Source organism: Lethenteron reissneri, chromosome 21, assembly GCF_015708825.2.
Source record: "Lethenteron reissneri isolate LAM-NWPU_2019-01 chromosome 21, ASM1570882v1, whole genome shotgun sequence".
NCBI lineage: Eukaryota > Metazoa > Chordata > Hyperoartia > Petromyzontiformes > Petromyzontidae > Lethenteron > Lethenteron reissneri.
Window position 1 is genome coordinate 187,420 of NC_083799.1, and position 24,683 is coordinate 212,102.

A 24,683-nucleotide genomic window follows, 5' to 3' on the forward strand; every position below is an offset into this window, starting at 1 on the left:
CCAAGAAAGGTAGCATGCCATCCTTTTCGACCTCCATGGTGAATTTGATGGCTGGGTGTATGGAATTGATGTGGTTAAGGAATTGGTCAGAGCCGGTCGGCCATGTGGCCAGTTGACAAACGTGTCATCCACGTACCTCTTCCACAAAGACAGGCGTCCGTTTCAATTTTTTCCATTAAAATATTGGCTACAACTGGAGATAATGAAAAACCCATTGGGGTGCCTTCAGTTTGTTTGTATATTGTTCCATTCCAGGTGAAGTATATATTGGTGAGGCAGTGTCTCACCAGGGCCGGTACATCAACATTCAATCCTTGTTGGACTAAATCTTCAATGATTGCAATGGTATCGGGCACAGGAACTTTGTTGAACAAAGAAACTACATCAAAACTAACGAGCAAATCACCTGGGGACATTGAGATGTCTTTAATTGACGATACCAGGTGAGCTGAGTGAAAATTAAAAGAGATCCCACAAACAGCCTCGTTACAAAAACGAACAGTATCATCACTGATTCAGCTTCATTAATTGAACAGACCAAACGGTTTTCCTTAAAACCTTCTGCTGCTAGACCACCCAGATTATATGGCTTACCAAAAATCCATGAAGAAGGTGCACCCCTTCGTCCCATCGTCTCCACCATTGGCTCACCCACCTAGAAACTGGCCCAATATCTGTCTGAGACGTTGCAGCCATTCATTGGTAAGACCACCTCTGTACTTAACTCAGCTCACCTGATATGATATGGGCAGCGCAGCAGCCGTAGGGGTGGGAGCTCCGTGCCGACTTGGGGGGAGGGGGGTGGGGAACACGCGGAGCCTGTGACGTCACGCTCAGGCTACATGCGTGCATCGCCACCAGCGGCCAGCTTCTGGGAGTCGACTCAATCTATCATCACCATGACGATCATAACATGAGTACCACTTTACTTTGTGGGAAGTCAACAGCGGTCCTCTAATCGAGATACTGACCCAATCATTGGGATGTGGAATTATCACCACTAGGCTCAGGGCCACTGACAGAGATGGGCCCCACTCACGCCGTTATTAATTCCTGCAATACAATGAATAATCATCGCTACTGATAAACGCTGTGCTATTTTTTATCTTGTGATATTATCATTACTATCACTATTCAGTGCGCGTACCGAGTCTCAGACTTTTATCTACAGCCACGACAGCCAGACACAAAAACAAACAAAGCATAACAACAAACACTGCAAAAATCCCTACTGCTTCATGAAAATATATTCCGGAAAGCGTTTTTGTAGTTTTTATTGAAGGCAGTGTAGATGAGCGGGTTGAAGAATGAGTTTGAGTAGCCGAGCCAGAGGAAGATGCTCTTCCACACGGGCGGCACGTCGCAGGAGCACAGCGGGATGATGAGCTCCTTGATGAAGAAGGGTATCCAGCAGAACACAAACACGCCGATGAGGATGCCCACCATGAGCGCCACACGCTTCTCCTTCTGCTCGCGCCACGTGTCCCCCTCGCCTAGCTGGAACGTGACGGTGGCGTGGTGCACGGTGAACACCGTCTGCGGCTTGCGCGATGGGTCATTGGCCTTGCAGGCACGGAAAAGGCAAGCACAAAACAAAGACAAAGATCTTCCTATAGCCTTTAAAATACTGTTGGGACAAGTGCAGTTAGCGGGCACACCAATACCAATATCCGCCATTCGCCACTAAGTGACTGTCACGTCACCACGGCGCCTGTGCCAGGCCAGGTGCACTTTGAGGCCACGTGAAGTGTCGCTGACAGGAGGTCACGGGACAGACCCAGGTACCATGGGCTGGCTGACTGAGATGACTGGTATATGCACCAGCTGTACCCCCTACTGTTCCAACTTGCTGGATTTTAGCCACTCGGCGCTCCGCTCATTGTTGTGCGCATCGCTCCTCTACCCTCAACTGTTGTTTGAGGACGACTGCCTCTAACTGCCCAGTAGCATCCTTTACAAGCCTCCTCCACGGAGGCCGATCTTGACACCGTTGGTACCAGTCATTGGCAAGTTCACTCAGCTCCACATCCTCCAGTACCACATCAGTCCATCTCTTCTCCAGCCCATGTCGTCCTCGTTTAGCGAGAGCACACACCCGCCTTCCCGGCGATGGTATTGATTGTGCCCGCACCAGGCATTCATCATGGGCTGCGTTAATCGAGGGCAGTCACGCACCGAGTTGGGGGACCAATTGGAAATGACGTTGGTGCGTGGCCGGGAATTTAATGCGAAGTGGGTGCTGAAAACAGTGAGCGTGAAAATAAGAATCAGGTTAAGCAGCGTGGGGGGGGGGGGGTATGGTTAGGGATAGGTTTAAGGGAAAGGCACATTTTAGGGAATGCTTGGCTCCAAATGTGAGGCCCTCCTATCTGTTTGCCAAGTACATTATGTCCTGTTCACTTCTGGAGCCAGATTCACACGAATAAACGTCCAAAGCACATCACTTTGGAGATGAGCTCATTTGTCTGAAACATCGAGAAAAGAACAGCAAACACATCACCCCAGCTCCCACCATCGCCACAAATGCAGCATTTCATCAACAAAAAGTGTGATTAAATCAGTTTCGAAAATTGTAAAAATGGCAAGGTCTTCAATGTCAAGCAATCAAGCAAATTTAGTTAGCGGTGATGAGATGTTAACTCCCTCGCCTGGTATTCAGGAAATTCGTGCGTTCAATATTTGGAGTTAGCATATTATTTTCGTGGTGGCGTGGATTCTAAAAACAAAACTATTTTAATTTTATCAGACAAGGCCCACTGAGCTATATTGCTCTTTTTCAGAAGCGACCTGGCCACAAATCATAGCTCAACGAAGTGGCTTATCACGTGGAAAAATATAGCAGCCAAATACTTTAAACACATGTTTCTAAATATGGAGAGAAAAACCGGAGAACCAGGAGAAATTATTCTGCAATATTCTGAAATATCCACGTGACCACGGGGAGAACATACAAACTGCAATATACAGGCGACAGGATCGGGATCGAACCCACCACCTCCTGTATACCAGGCGAGGTAGTTAACATCTCGCCACCGTGGCGCCAACAACACTCTCATATCCGTCCACTATGCCTCGTTTGTGCGTGTGTATGTATGTCTACTTACGTGTTGCGGTCTGTCTGCATGTTTCAGGTTCAATGAAAGGTACACGAAGTACGCCTATAACACTGGTCTACAGCCAAAATGCTTCTAAAATGTAGTCTAACTTTACTAATTCTGGGTCACTGAGAATGAAAATGATGCTTAAAATTGTTGATTGGCTCTAGTTTTCAAGATATGCTACTGGGTCAATATATAGTTATAAAGGGAAGGGATCTCAATTTAAACCAGAAATAACTAAAATACATCTTTGACTGGATCTATGAATAAAGCTATGACTTGGTTTGGACAGTACTTGCTTTTTGAGCAAAACAATGAATCATGCAATCTGAACCTGGTATTGCATAATACATGATATGAATTGCATCATGTGATTCCTAGAAGTCATGGATGATGTAATCATAACTAGGCTTACATCCCTCTGCTGAACAAATTGCCCTATATCAGCTCTATAAATAATAGTGTCGTGCTCTCTTATTTGTCAGTGTTTGATTTTGCAAAGGGACACATTTCTGTTTAGCCAAAGTGAGCAGAGATGCCTTGTACTTGTGTGAACAAAGCAGATAACTTTTGCTATATTTGTAGTGAAGTGACTTTTGCATCACAAAAGCGCAGTATACCCACTATGGTTAAGAAAGCCTATCACCTTTATTTTGGCTGCAAAATTGGAGATGAGGACAAGATGTGGGCCCCACACATATGCTGCAACACTTGTGCAGCAATTCTTCGCCAGTGGTTGAACAGGAAAAGGAAATATATGCCTTTTGCAGTGCCGATGATTTGGAGAGAGCCAACATATCATATCAGCAATTGTTACTTCTGCATGGTGCCTCCAATTGGGAAAGGTGTGTCAAAGAAGAAAAAGTTACCTGTGCATTATCCAAACATTCCATCAGCTATACGCCCAGTACCCCACGGAGAAGAACTGTCGGTTCCTGATGCACCAGGATCATTCCACTTGAGTCAGACGAGGAAGAGGATGAAACTTCTGGTCCTGAACCATCAAGGTTACATGACCCAGATTTTCTCCCATCCTCCTCCTCTGAACCACACCTCATAACACAAGGTTAACTGAAAGACCTTGCCAGGGATTTGGAACTACTCAAGAGTAAGGCAGGGCTGTTGGGCTTCAGACTGCAGCAGTGGAATCTCCTGGTAGGTGATGTTAGGGTTTCCATGTTCCGTGACCGTCAAAAGGATCTTGTCCTATTCTTCTTCATGGAAGGTGACCTTGTAGCTTGCAACTACATCGATGGTGTGATGGCATCCCTCAACATCGTTTATGATCCAGATGAGTGGAGACTGTTCATTGATTCATCGAAGATGAGTCTTAAAGCTGTTTTGCTGCATAATAGCAATGTTTTGCCATCAATTCCAGTTGGTCATGCAGTCCATATGTAGTGAATCACTTCAGAGACACTAATAGTAGGAGGCACTCTCGTTTATTCTAGCCATCACAGGTACAGGGGATAACTATACTATGGTCAGGACAGCTAGCACGCTGCCTGACCAACAACGCTGAGGAGGTGAGGTGAAGACAAGGACAAAGACGGGGACGAAGACTTGGTAGCACGACGGGTTCCATTCCGGACGACAGCCCCGACCCTGAGTCGGGGCCTCCCTTTTACTCCCGCCCCCCCCCCCCAGCGTGGCCTGGTTCTGCCCTCGGCCACGCCCCCTTCTGGAACCGACCAGAAGGTTCCCGGCTTCACCTCACGTGTCTCCTCCATCACCTTTGCCCTACATCGCTTTCCCCGGCCTATCACATGCCCTGCCGGCAGACCGGGCTGCGACACCGACAGATCCCCTTCTCTGCCAGTAACCAGCGCTATGCGCCCTAGTGACCCATTCTATGTCACTACACATATGAAGGAAACCTATGACAAAATTAAACAAATTTGAGGTGCATAAACTGTGATCAACATCAGTGGTTCTTTTGTGGCGATTTGAAGGTTGTTGCTCTTTCGCTTGGTCTGCAGACTGGATACACAAAGTAATGCTGTTTTCTCTGTGAATGGGATAGTCGTGCGAGAGATTCCCCCTACATCAAGAAAGATTGGCTACTCCGACAGTCAGTTGAGCCTGGGAGGAAAAGTGTTCAGCATCTACCACTTGTTGAATCAAGGAAGATTTTGTTACCACCCTTACACATTAAGCTGGGTCTGATGAAGAACTTTGTCAAAGCCATGGACAAAACACAAGCAGCTTTCAAGTACCTCCGTGAAAAATTTCCAAGGTTAAGTGAAGCTAATATAACGGATGGTGTCTTTGTTGGTCCTCAGATTCGTGAACTTCTTCAAGATGATGCATTTGACAGTGCACTGCGTGGCAAGGAAAGCCTTCCAGTTAGTGGCAACAAATTTTCTCGGAAACAAGGCAGACAACTACAGGGAGTTGGTGTAAACCCTCCTCAAGGCATACAAAAGCCTTGGTTGCAACATGTCACTAAAGATATTTTTTTGCACTCTCATCTCGATGTTTTCCCACCGAACTGCAGAGCAGTGAGCGACGAGCATGGCGAGCGATTTAACCAGGACATTGCAACAATGGAGAAACGCTATCAGGACAAATGGAGTCCATCAATGCTTGCAGACTATTGCTAGACAGTAACAAGAGAAACTCCATTTAATGAATACAAGAGACAAGCCAAGAAGCGCTGAGTAGACACTGAAAAAGTACTAAACTATGTACTTATATATACAGCATAATGTTTTGCCTTTTGTTTCATAATACATTTTATTTATATAACCCTCTTGCTATTTTTTTAAGTTTTACATGAACAGGACAGGTGACATGAGTAAAACTCTACTATCTACACAATATACATACGTAATTTGTTTGTTAAATATCTTGGGAACGGTAGCCAATCAGTTGTTTTAATTGTCATATTTGAATTCAGCACGTACAAATCCATAATAAATAGAACATTTCATCTCTGAAGCAGACGACGTCTAAAAAATTGTAGACCAGTGTAAGCAATCGTGAAAAGCAGCGAGGCACCTGAACTGAACCAGTGCTGCAGCTCAACCAATAATCGCTCGTGCAAAAAATATATATGCCAGCAGCAAAGCCTGATAATGAAGAGGAGGTGTTCAATTTATTCTGGACACTTTTTTTTCACTGCATCATTACTCGTTTAAAGTGTAATTGTCACACAAGGCTGGACTTTTGAGTGGTTCATACAAACAGAAAGCACAAGGTAACAAATCACGAGAACGATGGTGCTGGGCGAACCAGCCAATGTTATGAAGCTGTCCACTTGACAGTGTGTTGATGAAGACCACGATGCAGCAAATGGAATAGCTCTTGACAAATAATAGCACAGTCGTAACACGTGTGCCTCGCAGCAAGAAAGGATTGTGTTCCATTCTCGACTCGGGCGCCATTCTGTGTGTATGTTCTCCTCCTGTTCTGCATTGGCTTCCTCTGGATTCTCAGGTTTTCTCCCATAGCTAAAAAGTATATAAACCATACAATGCAACTGGTATTTGCCAAACACCCCAATACATGAACATTGCTCAATTGGGATCACACACATAGCCGTAACCCCCCCCACACCACTGAGAAAACTCAACAGGACCGCTGCCTGGAATACGGGTCTTGGGACTGTGAGGCTTTCCTTCAACTGTGTTGACAACTACACATACCTCGAATGAAGTAGCGGTGGAGTAATTACAGTGTCCCATAACAATTACTCGTCATCACTGTTTTTTCATTCTTCTCACGCGAGTTATTTTTTCACACGATAATTATACTGCAAGCAAAATATTTATAAGTATTAAAAAATAAGAATATGTTTTACCCTTTCTGGCATAAAACAGGTGCTAAGATGTTCAAACACCAAATCGATACCTTTTATTGGCATGTTTTTCCACAGGTACGTGTGGTTAACACAGACTTGATGCCTTGCAAAAGTTATCTATTTGGCGTTTAAACATCTTAACACCTGTTCTATTTCCATAAATGGTAAAACCAATTCATCCTTTTGATACTGGAAAAATGTTCCATAAAGTGTTTAACGTTGATGTAAAACGATTACCTTGAAAGACACGGGACTACGTGAGGGCATTGAACTATGTGAAGGGAAAGGGATTAAGTGAGGGCATGGGACTGCTATGTGCAGGGCATGGGACTGCTATGTGCAGGGCATGGGACTGCAATGTGCAGGGCATGGGACTGCTATGTGCAGGGCATGGGACTGCAATGTGCAGGGCATGGGACTGCAATGTGCAGGGCATGGGACTGCTATGTGCAGGGCATGGGACTGCAATGTGCAGGGCATGGGACTGCTATGTGCAGGGCATGGGACTGCTATGTGCAGGGCATGGGACTGCTATGTGCAGGGCATGGGACTGCTATGTGCAGGGCATGGGACTGCTATGTGCAGGGCATGGGACTGCTATGTGCAGGGCATGGGACTGCAATGTGCAGGGCATGGGACTGCTATGTGCAGGGCATGGGACTGCTATGTGCAGGGCATGGGACTGCTATGTGCAGGGCATGGGACTGCTATGTGCAGGGCATGGGACTGCTATGTGCAGGGCATGGGACTGCTATGTGCAGGGCATGGGACTGCAATGTGCAGGGCATGGGACTGCTATGTGCAGGGCATGGGACTGCTATGTGCAGGGCATGGGACTGCTATGTGCAGGGCATGGGACTGCTATGTGCAGGGCATGGGACTGCAATGTGCAGGGCATGGGACTGCAATGTGAGGGCATGGGACTGCTATGTGCAGGGCATGGGACTGCTATGTGCAGGGCATGGGACTGCTATGTGCAGGGCATGGGACTGCAATGTGCAGGGCATGGGACTGCTATGTGCAGGGCATGGGACTGCTATGTGCAGGGCATGGGACTGCTATGTGCAGGGCATGGGACTGCTATGTGCAGGGCATGGGACTGCTATGTGCAGGGCATGGGACTGCTATGTGCAGGGCATGGGACTGCTATGTGCAGGGCATGGGACTGCAATGTGCAGGGCATGGGACTGCTATGTGCAGGGCATGGGACTGCTATGTGCAGGGCATGGAACTGCTATGTGCAGGGCATGGAACTGTGCGATCGCGTGTGGTTTGTGACACTGACGGACCTTCGTGAAGGGCTAAGCACAGCGCCAGCACGGTGAAGTAAACGTCGTACCTCAATCTCGTCGGATATGGGCATCACTGAGTTCGCCTTGTGGCTGCCGAAGCAGAACTTGGTCGCCTTGTAGATCTTCCAGTAGACAAAGAGCACCACGCACAGGGGCAGGTAGAAGGCGCCCACCGTGGAGAAGACAGTGTACAACGGCCCCTGGCTGAAGTGGCAGTGCTGCGACTTGTCCGAATAGTATCCCTCGCCCCAGCCGAAGAGGGGCGACAGCGAGATGGTGGCAGACAGCAGCCACGTGAGGGCGATCATGAGGTTGGAGATACACTTGCGGACCCTTATCGTGTACTCCAGGTGCCTGGTGATGGACCAGAAGCGGTCGAGCGCGACGGCGGTCACGTTCCAGATGCTGGCCGTGCAGCAGAGGACATCGCAGGAGATCCACACGTCGCACATGACAGGCCCCAGCCTCCAGCGCCGCCTGTGCAGCTCACTGACCAGGCTCAGCGGCATGACGAGCGCCGCGACCAGGACGTCAGACACGGCCATGGAGGCCACCAGGTTGTGCGGCACGCAGTGGAAGGTCTTTACCCGCAGGATGGTGACGATGACCAGGACGTTCCAGGCGAACGTGGCGAGGATGAGAATGGCGAGCAGCGTGAACGTCAGGATGCTGAAGAAGGAGAAGGGCTGGGGCTGGTCGCTCACGTTGTGGTCCGGCCATGGGTCGCTCCCGTTCATCGGCCACGTGGACATGTTGGGACTGAGGTCGTCGGAGTGACGGTTCCCGTCCATGGTCAGCGGAGGAGGCGCGCTTCAAGTCCTGAAAGGCAAACGCGAGGCAGCTCGTAGCATACAACGAGCAGCTCGTCGTATATTTACTGGACATTTGTGAACCGGAGCTTTATAGCTCATCAGATTCCTCCAGTATAAATACATATTCTGATATGTTTGGGGGAGCGGTGGTGCAGTAATTAGCGCACTGCACTATATGTACCCGACTATCTGAGTTCGACGGCAGGCCACAGCTACCATCAGTGGCGAGTGATATCTAAACCGATCATGATCCTTTTCCAGATCGATTCAGCCTTACATGGCTACCTGATGAGGTGTGTAAACATTGGTACTATTGAAACAAAGGCGTACGGGTGTGGTGTTGGCCAGCTTCAATAGGTGCTCGCTAACATGACTCTCCCTAACCATCTTTAAAATATACGGGTGATATTTGGGGCCGTCCATAAATGACGTCACGCACCTAGGGGGAGGGAGGGTCAGACATTTGTGACGATGTGTGACGAGGGGGGGGGGGTTGAGAAATGTGACGTCACATCAAAATGCGCAACTTTAAATAAATATAGACTACACGTTATACTTAATTAAATAGTCTTTTTAATAAATGTTTTTTCCTACGTCAGAGTGCAGCGCCACATTAAATACGCACTGTAATGACAATAGTTTAAAGCGATTTGAAGCATGTTTTATTTTTGGGGGGGGGGGGGGGGCAGAGCTGTGTGACGTCATATTTGAGGGGGAGTCTGACTTTTTGTGACGCCGTGTGACGAGGGGGGGGGTCAAAAATCGTCCAAAATCGCGTAATGTAATTTATGGACGGCCTCGTTGTCTTTGTACCGTTAAAAAAAAAAACCCCTGCTCATCTCACTTGGCGCGCAGCCCCTGAGCCAGAGGTGTAATTTCACATTCCTATGGAGGGGAGAGTGAGGCATGTCCGTCCAGGGGAAAACCACAGTGGACTTGTAATATCAAGTTTTCCTCATTTAATATACCACTCGAACCCCCACCTCCTCCTCCAATGAATCACGGGTTGAGCCTATCAATCCCAATTGGGGTTCACAATTTCTGATGAATTAGTCAAGCGCCCAGCAGGACTCTCCAGCAGGCAGCCGCGGAAGCCGCAGCGGATTGGCGTGGAGGCATTACCCGGCGCGTGCCGAGCATCGCCGACTCATCTTAACATTTTTTCCCACTGCACACCTAAAAGGGCTTATTTCTATTTCCTTAGAAAACATTCAATCCCAAATGTATTGGACTGCAAGGAGAGTTTCTGCTAATCGGTCCATCTCTCAGTAGTATGCATCTCTTGAAGAGATTACGCGAATGTTTAACAAGCTCAATCAAAGTAAGCCGGCAGGATTCACGTTTCAATTATAACTAACTACGTAGCCAACCGTGCTGATTGGAGGTGCGGGGGAAGGACAACATACTTAACATAAAAATCAGATCTAAAGAATTAGTTTTCAATCTAGATTTAAAAGTGCATATAGCTCCAGTGGCTTCCTAATATTGTAAGGAAGAGCTTTCCAGACGGCCAAAGAAGCGGTGACCGTCTTTGTTCAATGATTAGCCAAAATCCGCTGCTGCGATGACTGGAGTTCACGCGATGGTTTTTGCTCCTTGACGAGATCAGCAAGGTATTGTGGTTCTTTTGTGGCAATCATTTTACATATATACAGTGAGGGAAACAAGTATTTGATCCCCTGCTGATTTTGTACGTTTGCCCACTGACAAAGAAATGATCAGTCTATAATTTTAATGGTAGGTTCATTTGAACAGTGAGAGACAGATTAACAACAACAAAATCCAGATAAACGCATGTAAAAATGTTATAAATTGATTTGCCATTTTAATGAGGGAAATAAGTATTTCATTTGTGATATCCATGTCGCTTCTGAAAAAAACGAGCTATATAGCTCAGTGGGCCTTACCTGGTAAAATAGAAAAATGTATAGTTCATATTTTTCAGTATACCCGTTTTTTTTAGCGCATGCAGTGTGTTAGCCAATGCGTCACCGACCACCTCCCATTTCACAATGAGTTAACCTTTACGCCTGCTTTCTACGAGGTATTTTTTTTATGCTAACCGACAACGTCCACGTTCATCTGTTTAATGCGGTGTAATGGAGATGTATGCCATACGTGACTTTCATAGACATCCACCAAACGAACGATCGTCAAAGTGCATGGAGTCTAGGCGACCTCCGCATCGCATTACATGCCGCGTTCGTGTCAGTGCACTGCGCCGACTCCTAACGATAGCGACGAGGGCTCTAAAGGCACCTCCAGAGACAAAGATCCCCCGTATAGGCTTAACCGACTGTTGGGGCAAGTGCTGTTCGCGAGTAGCGCCGATGAACGCCCGTACGGCATACGATAAGGGGTGGGTGGCCAGCACCACGCCCGGCCGATTTTGTCTCACCTATGGCAATGTTTACACACCGTATTAGGTACTCATTTGAGGCTGAGTCGACCTACGGGAGGCCCAGGACCGGTTCAGATATTCGTCACTACACTACCGCTCCCCACTGCGTTGACCCCTAACGATAGCGAGTTGGAGCGCTAAAGGTACCTCCACACTCACCCATGTACGGACGGGCTGACTCCTTAAGCCTCTAAAATCCCATCACATCACTGACCGCAGCGAAACTGAATATAACAAACTGAACGGCTGCGACTGTCGCGATTCACGATAACCTCCTGGCACAGCGAACTACAACGACGACAACAACAACAACAACAACCGCTTGCGTTAAACAGGTACAAGAAAATAAACGCATATCAATTAAGGGCAGACATGCGTGCGTGTGTTTTAAACCCAATTTATCATCTCGTTAACGCGAGTATTATACCCTGGCGAGCAATTCCCCCCCCCGCCCCCAGCGTGATCAAGTCGCAATTTGTTTGGCATCTGAATAGCCCGCGCCGTTAGAACACTGCTCGCAAGCAATGGATGTAAGGTGTTTTCTTTTACGATTCGGAGCATTACCGGTGCTAATGTAATGCGAGCGCTGCGAGGGATCTTGATGGGGTATGCCACACATGATGTCTGCGTAAAGCGCGCGCACCCAGCCGGCACACTCCTTCCCCTAATGACATCGCCGTTTGACCGGCCAATTCAAGCGGTTGTAAACAAGCAGTGGTGATGATGCAAAAGATCGCCTGACCACTTGATTGCCAGTTGCCACCGTTGGCCTATCGGTGCAATCTTCTCGAAATTGGCACCGTGATGATGACGCTCAACGCATTACCATTGACCAAGACGTTTGCAGAAGTCATCACTGCGCAATGCGTGAATCACATCTTCAACCACCCTCGCTTAAGAAACAACGCGATTGCACGAACACAAATCGTACCACTGTCGCGCATACCATAATCACCTTCCGAAATCATCACAGTACCAATTGTTATTAATGACGGCTTCGGTCCATTATTCGTGTATGCACGTACGCAGCGTGCACCACGACAACTCGAGCCCGTCTGAATTAACACGAACACACAAGATAACCCCCCCCCCCCCCCCCCGTGTAGCCTTAACAAACTTTTTGGGCAACTGCTGTTATCGAGCACCTATGAAGGCCGGCACGATACACGAGGTGGTGGGTGGTCAGCGCCACGCCTCGCCGCCTTTGTCTCCCCAGTGGCGATGTTTACACACCACATCAGGTACTCATTTGAGGCTGAATCGACCTAGGGGAGGCCCAGAACCGGTTCAGATAATCATCACTGGTGTTGGTCGTGAGCGAGAATCGAACTGGGGTAGCTGGGTTCGGAGCTACCGCTCTCCGTACGAACACACACACGCGCGCAAACTTACCGGTAAAGTTGCGCGCGTCGCTCGCCACGACCCCCGGAGACAGCTCGACTGAAATCTCGAATCAAAATCTTCCAGCTGAACCCAATGAACCCACCACCACCTCCTCCTACTCCCCACCCCCTGCCACGCAGGCCTGGTTCCCAAATCACAGCTCGCGCGTTCCGCACGCCTCTCCCTGCTCCTCTTGGCCCTCGTCAGGGGCAAATGGACAAAATACGGGACACGATGATAACACGCGCGCGCTTGCGGGGTTTGTGCCAAACTTGCAGCGAGCCAGCGCCTTAAATAGCCCGCCCATTGCTGCCGGGATGGAATCGCGCTTGAGAGGGGGTTCGTGCTCTGCACAGCGAGGTGGTGGTGGTGACGGCAACGGAGTTGGTAAAAAAAAGATACACCCAGTCGCTGCTTAATTATGTTATTTGAACAGCTGCCAGTTGCGCGCTAATTGGGAGTTGTTATTATTATGACTGTCATACATCTTATACATCCGTCATCCGTTGGGTCTGTTTGAACTGTAACATATTGCCACATATAAAGGGCCAGAGAGGACGATTCATAGCTTCCGAGTCGAGATTACGGGCCCCAAGATGCGTGTCTTCATCGTGAGTTACATTTGGGGAAAACGAGCGGGCAACAGAGGCAGAGAGGGAAATGTGGGGAAAGAGAGCGAAGCAAAGCAAGCAATACCCACTTGAGCTGCTACACGGGTCGACAATGCTTTTATACTGCTGCCGGTCTTGGCCGGACAGCAGGTGAGGTTTACATCCCGTATTAACGCATGGATTGTGTTTGTACATGGTCGCTTTGTAAACAGGAGTACATTGCACTCATTGTACTGTTATTGTTTACTGCCATTACTTTCACTGAAGTTTACTGGTTTGCAATGTGTTGTGCCGTTCAGCGACGCGCCCCTGTAATTCAACGACTCGGAAGGTGGGGTGGGTGGCTCATAAGGAGATGGAGTCATCATCTGTGGGTCAAAGGGCGTTGCTGCTAATATCAGGTAGCACAGTAATTAGGTTAGCAATGTCTCGTTGCAAAGTGTGGTGCGTTATCCCCTCGTGTGTGGAGGGGGGGGGGGGGGTTCTCCCGACATTCGGGGTTCTTCCCACACGAAAGAAGAACACGTGCAAACAATCCCGATGCTCTACAGACGAGTCGTCTTGGGCCTCAGTAAAGCTTTTTTTCTGGGAATGATAGAATAATATTGATCGAATTGGTATCGCCTAGGACAACATCAATTGCCGCCGAGGACAAAATACATGGTTGGTTACGTACGGTGTGAAAATAAGTTCAACATACATTCATACGTCAGATCTCGGAAGCTAAGCAGGTTTGAGCCTGGCATGGCGAACACCAAACATAACGGGGTGAGGTCGGCGCTTTGATCAGTAGAGGGCAGTGGAGAAAAAAAAACCATCTCCACCCCCCCAGCCCCCACTCCGGACCTTCATAAATCCACACTGCTCATCGTGGTGAAGCATGGTTAAATAGCCCCACGAGTTAAGACAGAGTGGCATAAGCCCCTCATCCAGCAGTGGATCGACAAAGGGCTGTACACGGAAATGTACAATTATTATGAGTACATCGCGGGGGGTGGGGCGGGGGGAGCTTTAGACACACTCGAACACGAATCGATTAAGAATTTTCATATGGGATTTAATAACATGAACTGTAATTGCTTAATATGGAATTAATATGGAATGTATTCCTTAAGTGGGGCCTCTTAATCCATGCTACTATAACCATGCTTTCGAGACGAACTTATAAAGCGCAGGGGTGACTATTATGAGTGATCAATGTGCGCAATGATGAGTCGCGGTTTACCAATGTAACTGTGCATCGGGACCCCGGGGCTGATGATCTCATCACTCGATGTTACGACCGAGTATACAGTGAAGGTGTTTTTGAGCAGCAGGGTTTTCAATCGAGATGTACAAACTCCATTCAAAATCGCAGCCTACTGGGTCGCCTAGAGCCCACTGTCATCATCTCTCACCACTACAACCACCTAAGAATGTACACTAACTGTCCACCTGTGTAATAAAAGATGTTGACGACACACAGCTTGGTCTCAGTCTCTTGTTTATTCTTGTTATACCGCTCACACTCCGCCGATCCCGACAGTGGACCGGCTGTCTCTCTTGCGCGCCCTGCGGCGCCCTTCCCGTCAGTCGCACTTCCTCCGGCTCCCGCACTCCGTTGGCTAACGGTGTGCTTGGAGTCGTCTCCAGCCCACGTGGCTGATGGCGCAGGAGACGCCCCACAACCCAACGTGGTCCCACTCTGTGACTACACCAACTGACCACGAGTCTCTTCCGATCCCCTTATATTCCCCTCACACGTCATCCTGTCCCCCACCTTCCACCACGCCCTTTCCGAACCTTCCCGATTACACCCTTCGCTTCGCGCCCCTCCGGCTCCGACCCTGATCTTCCGGGCATCCGATTGGACCGGAGGTGGGCGGCGGACCTTCCCATACGCCCACATTACTGGGCCCAGCCCCCAATACTCTGGGCGTCTTATTGGCCCAGAGCTGAGCGGCTAAACCTCACTCACGCTCGCATTACACCTGGAAAGCTCCGGTATTACAATTTAATTTAATGTTGAATTTAGTCGCATCAAAGTGCCCCAATCGAGCACTAGGGCTAGCAGCGCTCGTCTCTGTTAGAGCCAGTGGTGGACTTTTCACAATCTTACGGCAGAAGACAATCTCTCCACAGGGCAACCATTGCCAAACTTCCAAAATGTAGATTTATTTTCCTGACCCTGGTCGGGATCTGTGCTCGCAATCCTCCTGATTGCAACAACAACACCGCACAACAACGCTGCACCGTGTGTACAAAATCCCTATCAGACCTGAACACAATGGAAACAAACACCAGTTCCCGAATAATTTCAGCTGTAGACATCTTGCCTTAAGTCACCGTCTGACTAATCTACAGGTAGCGGTGAAACAGAGGCAATTGCAGATTGGTTTTGTCATTATTATTACGACTCATCGGTACAGCAATTGATGGTGCCTTAAGACACGATGACTAGAATCCAGTTGTTCAGGAATATGGTGGCTTTACATCATGCTTAAATTTGTGAGAAGTTTGCAACTCACACTTAAGCACCGTGCACGTGTTCATGTAATCGTTGACACTTTTGTTTTTCTCCGACCTGCGCCGATATTAGGTTGAGACGAGTTTCCTCATCCTTCACAGGTTCGAGTCGAGCACCGCTATGTATGTGTAGAGGCGGTACGTGCTGGCAGGGGGGGATCGTGTGACAGCGCGTGGTGGGTAGCTACATCGCGGTCCGCAGGCAGGTGTCCACATCGCGGTCCGCATAGGCCCCGCCCCCTGGAGCGGAGGGCTATGTAAGGCGATGCGCAGCAGCACTCGGGGAGAAGTCTACCAGTGAAGACAGAAGACGGAGGAAGAGATAGGCCCTGAGACCCCTAGTCCCGCTGCCCTTGTAAGGGCCGGGGCTCTGTGCGGCTCAGAGGCGAGACCTTGGGATTCACAGCCCGATGTCCTTGTAAGGGCCGGGTTGTGTAACCCAGAGGTCGGGGTCCGTGCCTGGCAAGGCGGGCCCGATAGCTCCCTGTGGGGAGAGTGTAGCCGGAGGGCCTGAGAGCGTGGCCGAGTTAGGCACGCGTAGCGTAGGCTGTATCTCGGCTGTATCCGTTACTGTTACGTGAGTGTAGCCGAAGGGCCGGAGAGCGTGGCCGAGTTAGGCACGCGTAGCGTAGGCTGTATCTCGGCTGTATCTGTTACTGTTACAGGAGTGTTAATAAATAAGTGCTGCCCCGTCAACTCGTCTCCCGCCGTAATTGAGATATTACATATGTATGAACTTATTTTGCACTGTACACAGCCAACCGTGCTAATCTAAAGTGCCAGGGAAGGACAACAAACTAAATACAAAAAGCAGTTCTTAAGAAATACATTTTCAATCTCGATTTTAAAGTGCATATCTCCAGTTACTTCCTAATATAGGAAGGAAGATCGTTTCACGCGGCCAGTTTATGACCCAGCAGTAGCGTGTTTGCCACGTGTTGTCGGGGTTCACTGTTCGAATTCAGTGGCTGCCCTAATTATCACTGTGAGTGTAATGGCCACGATAGTATGCACCGTTTGCCTCACAGTGGAGTTTGAAGATCCTCTGACGTCATTCGCAAGAGTAGGCCACCGTGTGCCGGCGTCATGGTCCAAGTTTGCCAAATTCTAGAATTACCTGCAAATTACCAATTGCAATGGCTATGTAGCAAAGCATCCCCGCCCCACACCCTACCCTCTTGCGGCGGATAAATGCCCCAGGTCACTCTTGCAAATGAGACTATCATAGTCTCTTGGGTTCTCACCTGGTTAATTAAAACCAGAAACTTGGGTCTGTCAACAGAAGATTGTTGCTAACGCATTGTTCATATGAACAGGCAGACAGACACTCTATTAAACATTTCAAATGTGGCTTAAAGGTGCCAAATTTTATTGCACAATCCTTGTTGAACACAAATACGCCAGCAATAAAGCAATCACGTTGTGCATTATTCAATTATCTTTTCTTGTACCTCGGCATTTAGCTATTTATATACACACAGTATGTTTCAATATTCTATTAGATATGCCATAGAAAGACAGGCTTTAGAAAAATAACTATTAAAAAATTGGATTGTTAAGAGATTAAAAAAGTTATTATTCACCAAAAAATGCATGTTTCTACCTGAGAATAGGTTATCCCCTTTTTCTGGCAACAAAACAGGTGTTAAGATACTCTTTGGTTCTTTCAGTAAAGTCATGTAGGTAGAAAAATGGTTAATTATTTTTCTACCTACGTGACTTTACCGAAATAACCAAAGAGTATGGATCCCTGCAGTCACGAAAGCTTCAAATCAAGATTGAGGTGTTAAGATGTTAAAACACCAAACTTAAACCTTTTTACAAGGAATCATGTCTACATTAACCACAATACTTGTGTTCAGAATGCAAACAAAAAACATCCTCTGATAATATATGCATTGTTCTTGAAACTGATTGGTCCACACCAGAGACAGCTTTCTTTTGAGCCTCGTCTCAAACGGTGTTAGACCAGAAGACGCCAAAAGGCATACAGCCCCAAGACAATGCACTATCAGAGTAATGAGAGCTCGGGGTGAGGATCTACATCATGGGACCTCCTTTGCCAGTACCAAAATATGAGAATATGGTTTTCCCTTTTTTCTTGCAACAAAACAAGTGTTAAGATGTGAAAACACAAAACTGAAACCTTTAACAAAGAATCATGTCTACATTAACCACAATACTTGTGGTCAGAATGCAAACAAAAAAATACTGATAATATATGCATTGTCTTTGAAACTGATTGGGCCACACCAGGGACAGCTTTGTTTGGAGCCTCGTCTCAAAAGGTGTTAGACCAGAGGACGGTTAGACCAGAGGTGGTCTAAGATTATGAAGAATTCTATAACACTACCTTATTATATTCAATTTAACATTGTTCGCTACACTGGACAAGGGATGTAAATTTCGATTTAAAGCTTTCGTGACTGCAGGGATTCATCTTCTTGGTTCTTTCGGTAAAGTCACGTAGAAGGGAAGTAATAAAATAATAAAAATAAAACATAATAAAATAATTCTCACGACGTTTCGGCCACAACGCAAGCAGCCGTCCTCAGGTGAAGAATGAGACAATGCCAAGCTAGGAGCTTATATATAAGCTGCTTTGGAGGTGGAAGAGAGAGCGCCTTAACAAAAGAATGTGCATATGAAGAGGAATTTAGCATATACATGGAAAATGCGTAGGAGGTGGGCGGGGGGGTTTCAAAGTCATATTATGCCCATGCATTATGCAGGATCAACAGCACCAAGGGGGGGTGCAGGGATTAGCAGTAACAGAGGAAAGGAATGTTAATGATATGTAGCTGCAGTTACTCAACAACCACGTAGAAAACTAAAGTATAAACTACATAAAAAACTAAAGTATAAATTGCATAGCACCATCAGTATACTTACTATACTCTACACTAAGCTGAGTTACTAACAGCAAGTAATACATTACAATTCTACGTCGTAAAAATTATATAATATGCTTCCATCTAAACTTTATTCTATTGTATCACACGAGCATATACCGTACTATATACTGCCAACATTAAATTATATACTGTATTGCTGTAAACCAACCTATACCTTATACATTTAATATAACACTATGTATTATTCTACCCACCCTAATGTGTGTCGAAATGGTTTATTACGTCCTTCCAATGATTGCTAAGCCAGAATCCATCTTCTCGGTTAAAATTGTCTCTGTGTTTGTATATGTGGATCGCCTCATGAACGAATCTCTCATGATAGCCAGATGGCTTGCAGATAACCTCTGTCTTGGAGAAGTCAATATCATGTGAGCCCACTGAGTTGTAACAGTGATCTGCCACGGCTGAGGTGTTTGTCCTACCGTGTTTCAAGTCTGCTTTATGTTCACGGATGCGGTCTGAGACATGTCGTTTGGTTTCCCCAATGTAACTGCTACCACAGAGGAAACTTAGTTTGTAGACGCCAGGGTACTGTATGTCTGGAACCACATCTTTTACAGACGGTACCAGATCACGGATTTTATGTACTGTGTTGAATCGGACCTGGATCTTGTGTTTAATCAGGATTTTGGAGATATTTTTTGTGACCCCAGCAATGTAGGGTAAGGTGATGGTCTTGAAAGGCTCCTCAACAGGATCCTTCTTGATGGTTGGAGTGATGGCTTTGCGGATTGTGTAGTCGGAGTAACCATTAGCCTTAAGAGCTTGGCGTACGTGTTTGAGTTCACTGGCAATGTGTTCCTGGTCGGAGATGCATTGGGCTCTATGATATAGAGTCTTGATGAGGGAATTCTTCTGGGATGGATGGTGGTGGGAATCCGGTTTTAGATAAGCATCCATATGGGTGGCTTTCCTGTAGACAGAGTGGCTCATTGAACCATCAGGTCTCCTTTTGATTAGGACATCCAAAAAGGGTAGCTTGCCATCATTTTCGACTTCCATGGTGAATCTGATGTTGGCAGTATATAGTACGGTATATGCTCGTGTGATACAATAGAATAAAGTTTAGATGGAAGCATATTATATAATTTTTACGACGTAGAATTGTAATGTATTACTTGCTGTTAGTAACTCAGCTTAGTGTAGAGTATAGTAAGTATACTGATGGTGCTATGCAATTTATACTTTAGTTTTTTATGTAGTTTATACTTTAGTTTTCTACGTGGTTGTTGAGTAACTGCAGCTACATATCATTAACATTCCTTTCCTCTGTTACTGCTAATCCCTGCACCCCCCCTTGGTGCTGTTGATCCTGCATAATGCATGGGCATAATATGACTTTGAAACCCCCCCGCCCACCTCCTACGCATTTTCCATGTATATGCTAAATTCCTCTTCATATGCACATTCTCTTGTTAAGGCGCTCTCTCTTCCACCTCCAACGCAGCTTATATATAAGCTCCTAGCTTGGCATTGCGTTGTGGCCGAAACGTCGTGAGAATTATTTTATTATCTTTTATTTTTATTATTTTATTACTTCCCTTCTACGTGACTTTACCGAAAGAACCAAGAAGAAAAAAAGGGATGTAAACTAATGGAATCTCCATGGTTATTTATGATTTCAACCCCACTTCATCCATCATGCGGTAAATCACATTAGTCCATGTGTTTAAAGCATTATTTAACTCATAGCCAATGGGTTATGACATTTTCCTTCATAGTTGAATTCATTTAAAACACAACCACAGCTCTGCCTTTGCTTAATAATAATTTATCTTATGAAATGCCCACTGATGTAAGGGAGATCAGCCTATACGCTCAAACCCTAGTGCCCTTTGCTCTGTTTAGGTATGTGGATGACACATTGGTGGTCTGGCCACACGGCAAAGATACACTTAACGAATTTCTAAATCATCTCAACTCGCAAAACCCATCCATCCAGTTCACCATGGAAGTGGAAGCTGACAAAACTCTACAATTTCTGGATATTCTGCTTGGGCGCGGTTGAAATGGTAAAATAACACACATGCAGCATTTACCAACAGAAAACGTATCCTGACGCCTATCTCAATGCAGTCACACCATCACCCCGCACATATATCTGCTCTCATCAAGACACTCGTACATCAGGCTAAGAAAGTGTCACATGGTGATATTCTGAGAAGTGACATTAAACATGTTAAAGAGACGTTGCAATTGAACGGTTACAATGATGCACAAATCAACAGGGCACTGAATTCCAAAACCAAATCAAATAACACGAGGGTTGAAACTGACCAAGTATTTAAAACTATAAAAATACCATCTATAATAGAGGTTTTTGGGTTAGATCGTGTAAATATATAAGTGTCGTAAAAAAAACCCGCCACCACCCGACACAGCCAACTAGTAAGGGTTGTCACATATACAGAACATGCCAATTCGTCACTAGTACAGCACACCGGTGTGTTGGAGAGCCAAGCCACAACATTTACACGCTGAGTACGACGTTTTTCCAGTACTACTAGCTTCATCAGGCGACAGCCTTATATAGAGGCGCAGATGTGTTGACCACGCAGCTGCGCTCTTGCACAATGTGGGATTATTGAGGCAACGTACATTATACAGGTGCATTATGTGGGCCCTACCAACGGTAATCCCTATTGAAGTACACTCTCCTTTGTAGCCATGCCCTGTTGATTTGAAAGAAATCAAAATAACTTTTAACTGTTCGGATAGCTACTGCCTTAGTCCTGCGTGGAAGCGAATTATCAAATTATACATTATTTAAATGCATACCTACAAAGGGCAGCGTACTTCAATAGGGATTACCGTTGGTAGGGCTATTTTAATAATAAACACAATAGGCAGGAAGGACAACGGGCTCACATAATGCACATGCATAATGTACGTTGCCTCAGTAATCCCACCCCCACATTGTGCAAGAGCGCAGCTGCGTGGACAACACATCTACGCCTCGATATAAGTGTAGGGAGTCCAACTGAGTCGCAGACGTTAACTCGGGAGCAACAATATTTTTTCAACACAACAGCACCAACATAACACAACCTACGCTCGGGTCTCGAATGCCCACCTAACCACGCTACGACAGAACTAGACACGGTTCGCTATCCCGGTCCGGACCACAAGCTGGGTCCCGGACCGCGTGGCTAGAGGCTTCTTCTCCCCGATGTGGATCTTCGAACACCAACACTTGAAGAACCCCGAGCTCCTCACGGAGCTCTCGTTATATGCTCCCGGGCTGGGGCTGGCTCCGCCCATAGCCCCGCCCACCTTCCAGGCTCGAGCTCCTTCTCGAATGTTCCCGAGAGCTCTCTGGGACCACGTGACCACCTCTCGGCCCCTGTCCACCGGTGGCCCCCCTCCAGTATCGTCCGGTCACGTGACAACAGGTCAGCCAGAGTGTCATGCCCCAGAGTAACCCTGGCTGGCTGATGCTCCCTCTCGCTCCCTCACTGGGAGCCGGTACCGCACGCTGCTCGGGGTGCCTTCGCGCTAACCAGCGCTCACCCAACCACCGCTAGGGTTGGTACTGCAGCCCGCAACCCGAGCTGCCCGCAATGACAACATTACCGGCGGGTGACTTCGCAAGTCCCGGCACCACACAGTGACAAGAGCAGTCACTAAATAAGGAACTAAACAGGTGGACTTCTCCAAAAATCTGGCTGTCGCCTGATGAAGCTAGTTGCAATTACTGGCAAAACGTCGTGCTCAGATTGTAAATGTTGTGGCTTGGCTCTCCAACACACCGGTGTGCTGCACTAGTGACGAATTGGTATGTTCTGTATATGTGACAACTCTTACTAGTTGGCTGTGTCGGGTGGTGGCGGGTTTAACGACACATTTATATATTTACGCGATCTAACCCAAACAACCTGTATTATGGATATTGGTCGCGAAAGCTTACGTGTTAAACCTATATAACGGGGTTTCAATTTAAAAAAATGAAATTACTAGAATCTGTAACTAAAACAAATCTCACCTCATTCATTCACTGCATTCTAAATGCATGCATATCCATTTCAAACTAAAGACATGTAATGTATGTCCTGTTGTTGAGTGAGATATATTTTCTCCCAGTCTGATCATTTTCTGAAACGTTTTACTTGCTTCAGCAGCCCATACAAGAAGTTGATAGGAAACCCAACACAAGTATAAACAGTAGCGCAGGCATGAGAAAATTCTTAGCAAATTATATTTATTTCACTAATCCTTTAAGCTGTGCCATTTCCTCTTATTAAGAAGACTGAAATACATTTTGGTAAGGCCGTTCCCCGCTGACAGCTCAGCTCAATGTAGAGTTGTGGCAGTGTATGTCAAGCATATAAAGCACTGATCACCCCTTATTAAGGTGAAACAAGTGTTGTATACCTTGGCTATTTTCATACCGTATTTTAGAGAAAAAAAAGTTGTGCTGGCTGCCTGGCGCGCGATGACGTCACCTGCATCAGACTTCAAGCACGCCATGACATTTTATGGGTTTCCCATTACCACCATATTTGCATTGATTTCATCTTGGCCAGCACCACTTCTCGTTTCTATTTTCTTCATGAAGATGTTTAATTCGGGTGTAAAAGTGGCAACACTCAATTCGGAAGTGTTTCTCTAAAATATTATGACCTTGCAGTTTTAAACACCACTGCATCGAGTCAAACCAAAAGCTTCAGTGTTTCCCTCCGCATATGAGTAGTGGAGTGACGTTAATATATTTTGGGAGCAGTAGTCATTGGTCGAAATTTAACATTTCAATTGCAGGGACCAGTCTCTCTCCAGAAAAAATAACTTTCCACAGTGGTTCTCATTTTATTAACCCCAGATGTAAAATAGGTTGAGTTGGGATTTAAATGTACATGTTTATAAAGCGCCAAGAGGCCAAATAAAGTATTAAACATTTTCACCAACATGCTGTAGCGGTACACATTTGAAAATGACTTTTCTCACACGAGGAAAATGAAAAAGATTATTTATTTTTTAAATTAAATATCAGTTTCTAACACTGCTACCAATAAAAAAACATTCAAAATCTACCAAATGTTAAGGAAATGTTTCAAATGTAGCCCTTTTATTAGGGTTATGTAGTTTACAAGGTTTCACAGCTCTTGACTTAAATGAAAGCCTTTAAGCTTGCTAAGACTGGAGAAAGCCAAACATATATAGTTTCATTTGCAATGCATGAAATGAATAGTTCACTCAATTGTAATAAACCATATGCCCTATCACATTTTTACGATGCGTCTTTAAATAACACTTGGGAGGTTTACAACAGTTTATTTTATTTGCCCAGAAATACTTCATTACAGAATGCAAAAGCAGACAGAAAAGGTCAGAACAGATACAGGACTTGACTGTAAAACAAATCATGAATGTTAGACATGAGCAGCTGATGTCAAGCAGTATAATACCAACCTCAATATCCGTGGAGGAAGATCAAACACATCCCGACATTTGCTAGGCCAGGGTTATATAGACGTATCCATAATACGAGGGAAAAGAAATAATACCTTGGGTATGATTGCAAGGTCTTCCAATTATGCATGAACTGCAGCAATGAGACATTCATCACTAACCAAAGGCACGTGTTTTTATCTTCGAATTACAGTGAAATCCTAATTAGCAGTCAAAATGAATGGATTCATAATCCTAATTAAGTTTTCTAGTTTTAATCACATTCTTTTGCGTGTCCAATAAGTTTTTCTAAAATAAATAACGAATGTTATACAACTCATTAAATCTGACGTCTCTTTCAAGAAATGTACGAACAGAAAATGGCACGTTGACGTTAAATATAGTTGAACAAAGCAATAATTCTTGGTGCATGCAAAGGGCGTTGCTGTAATCTTGAAAATTGAACTCTGTGCATGAGC

General features: G+C 46.2%; 1 protein-coding gene across 1 annotated transcript; it reads right to left on the reverse strand.

The window, feature by feature from the left end:
- Positions 1–305: 305 nt before the first annotated feature.
- Positions 306–12,891, reverse strand: LOC133344960 (5-hydroxytryptamine receptor 5A-like). Its single transcript, XM_061555290.1, has 3 exons — positions 12,798–12,891; positions 8,240–9,011; positions 306–1,563 (listed from the first exon to the last, which is right to left on the reverse strand). Exons 2-3 carry the CDS (start codon positions 8,981–8,983, stop codon positions 1,237–1,239), a joined length of 1,071 nt encoding a protein of 356 aa, XP_061411274.1. The 5' UTR covers positions 8,984–9,011; positions 12,798–12,891; the 3' UTR covers positions 306–1,236.
- Positions 12,892–24,683: the final 11,792 nt, after the last annotated feature.

Excerpts from the sequence above, each read along its gene's own strand:
- LOC133344960 (XM_061555290.1), bottom strand. The coding sequence starts at position 8,983 with ATGGACGGGAACCGTCACTCCGACGACCTCAGTCCCAACATGTCCACG. Across the intron at positions 1,564-8,239 it reads CCATATCCGACGAGATTGAG|GCCAATGACCCATCGCGCAA; the intron begins GTACGACGTTTA and ends CGTGCCTGCAAG.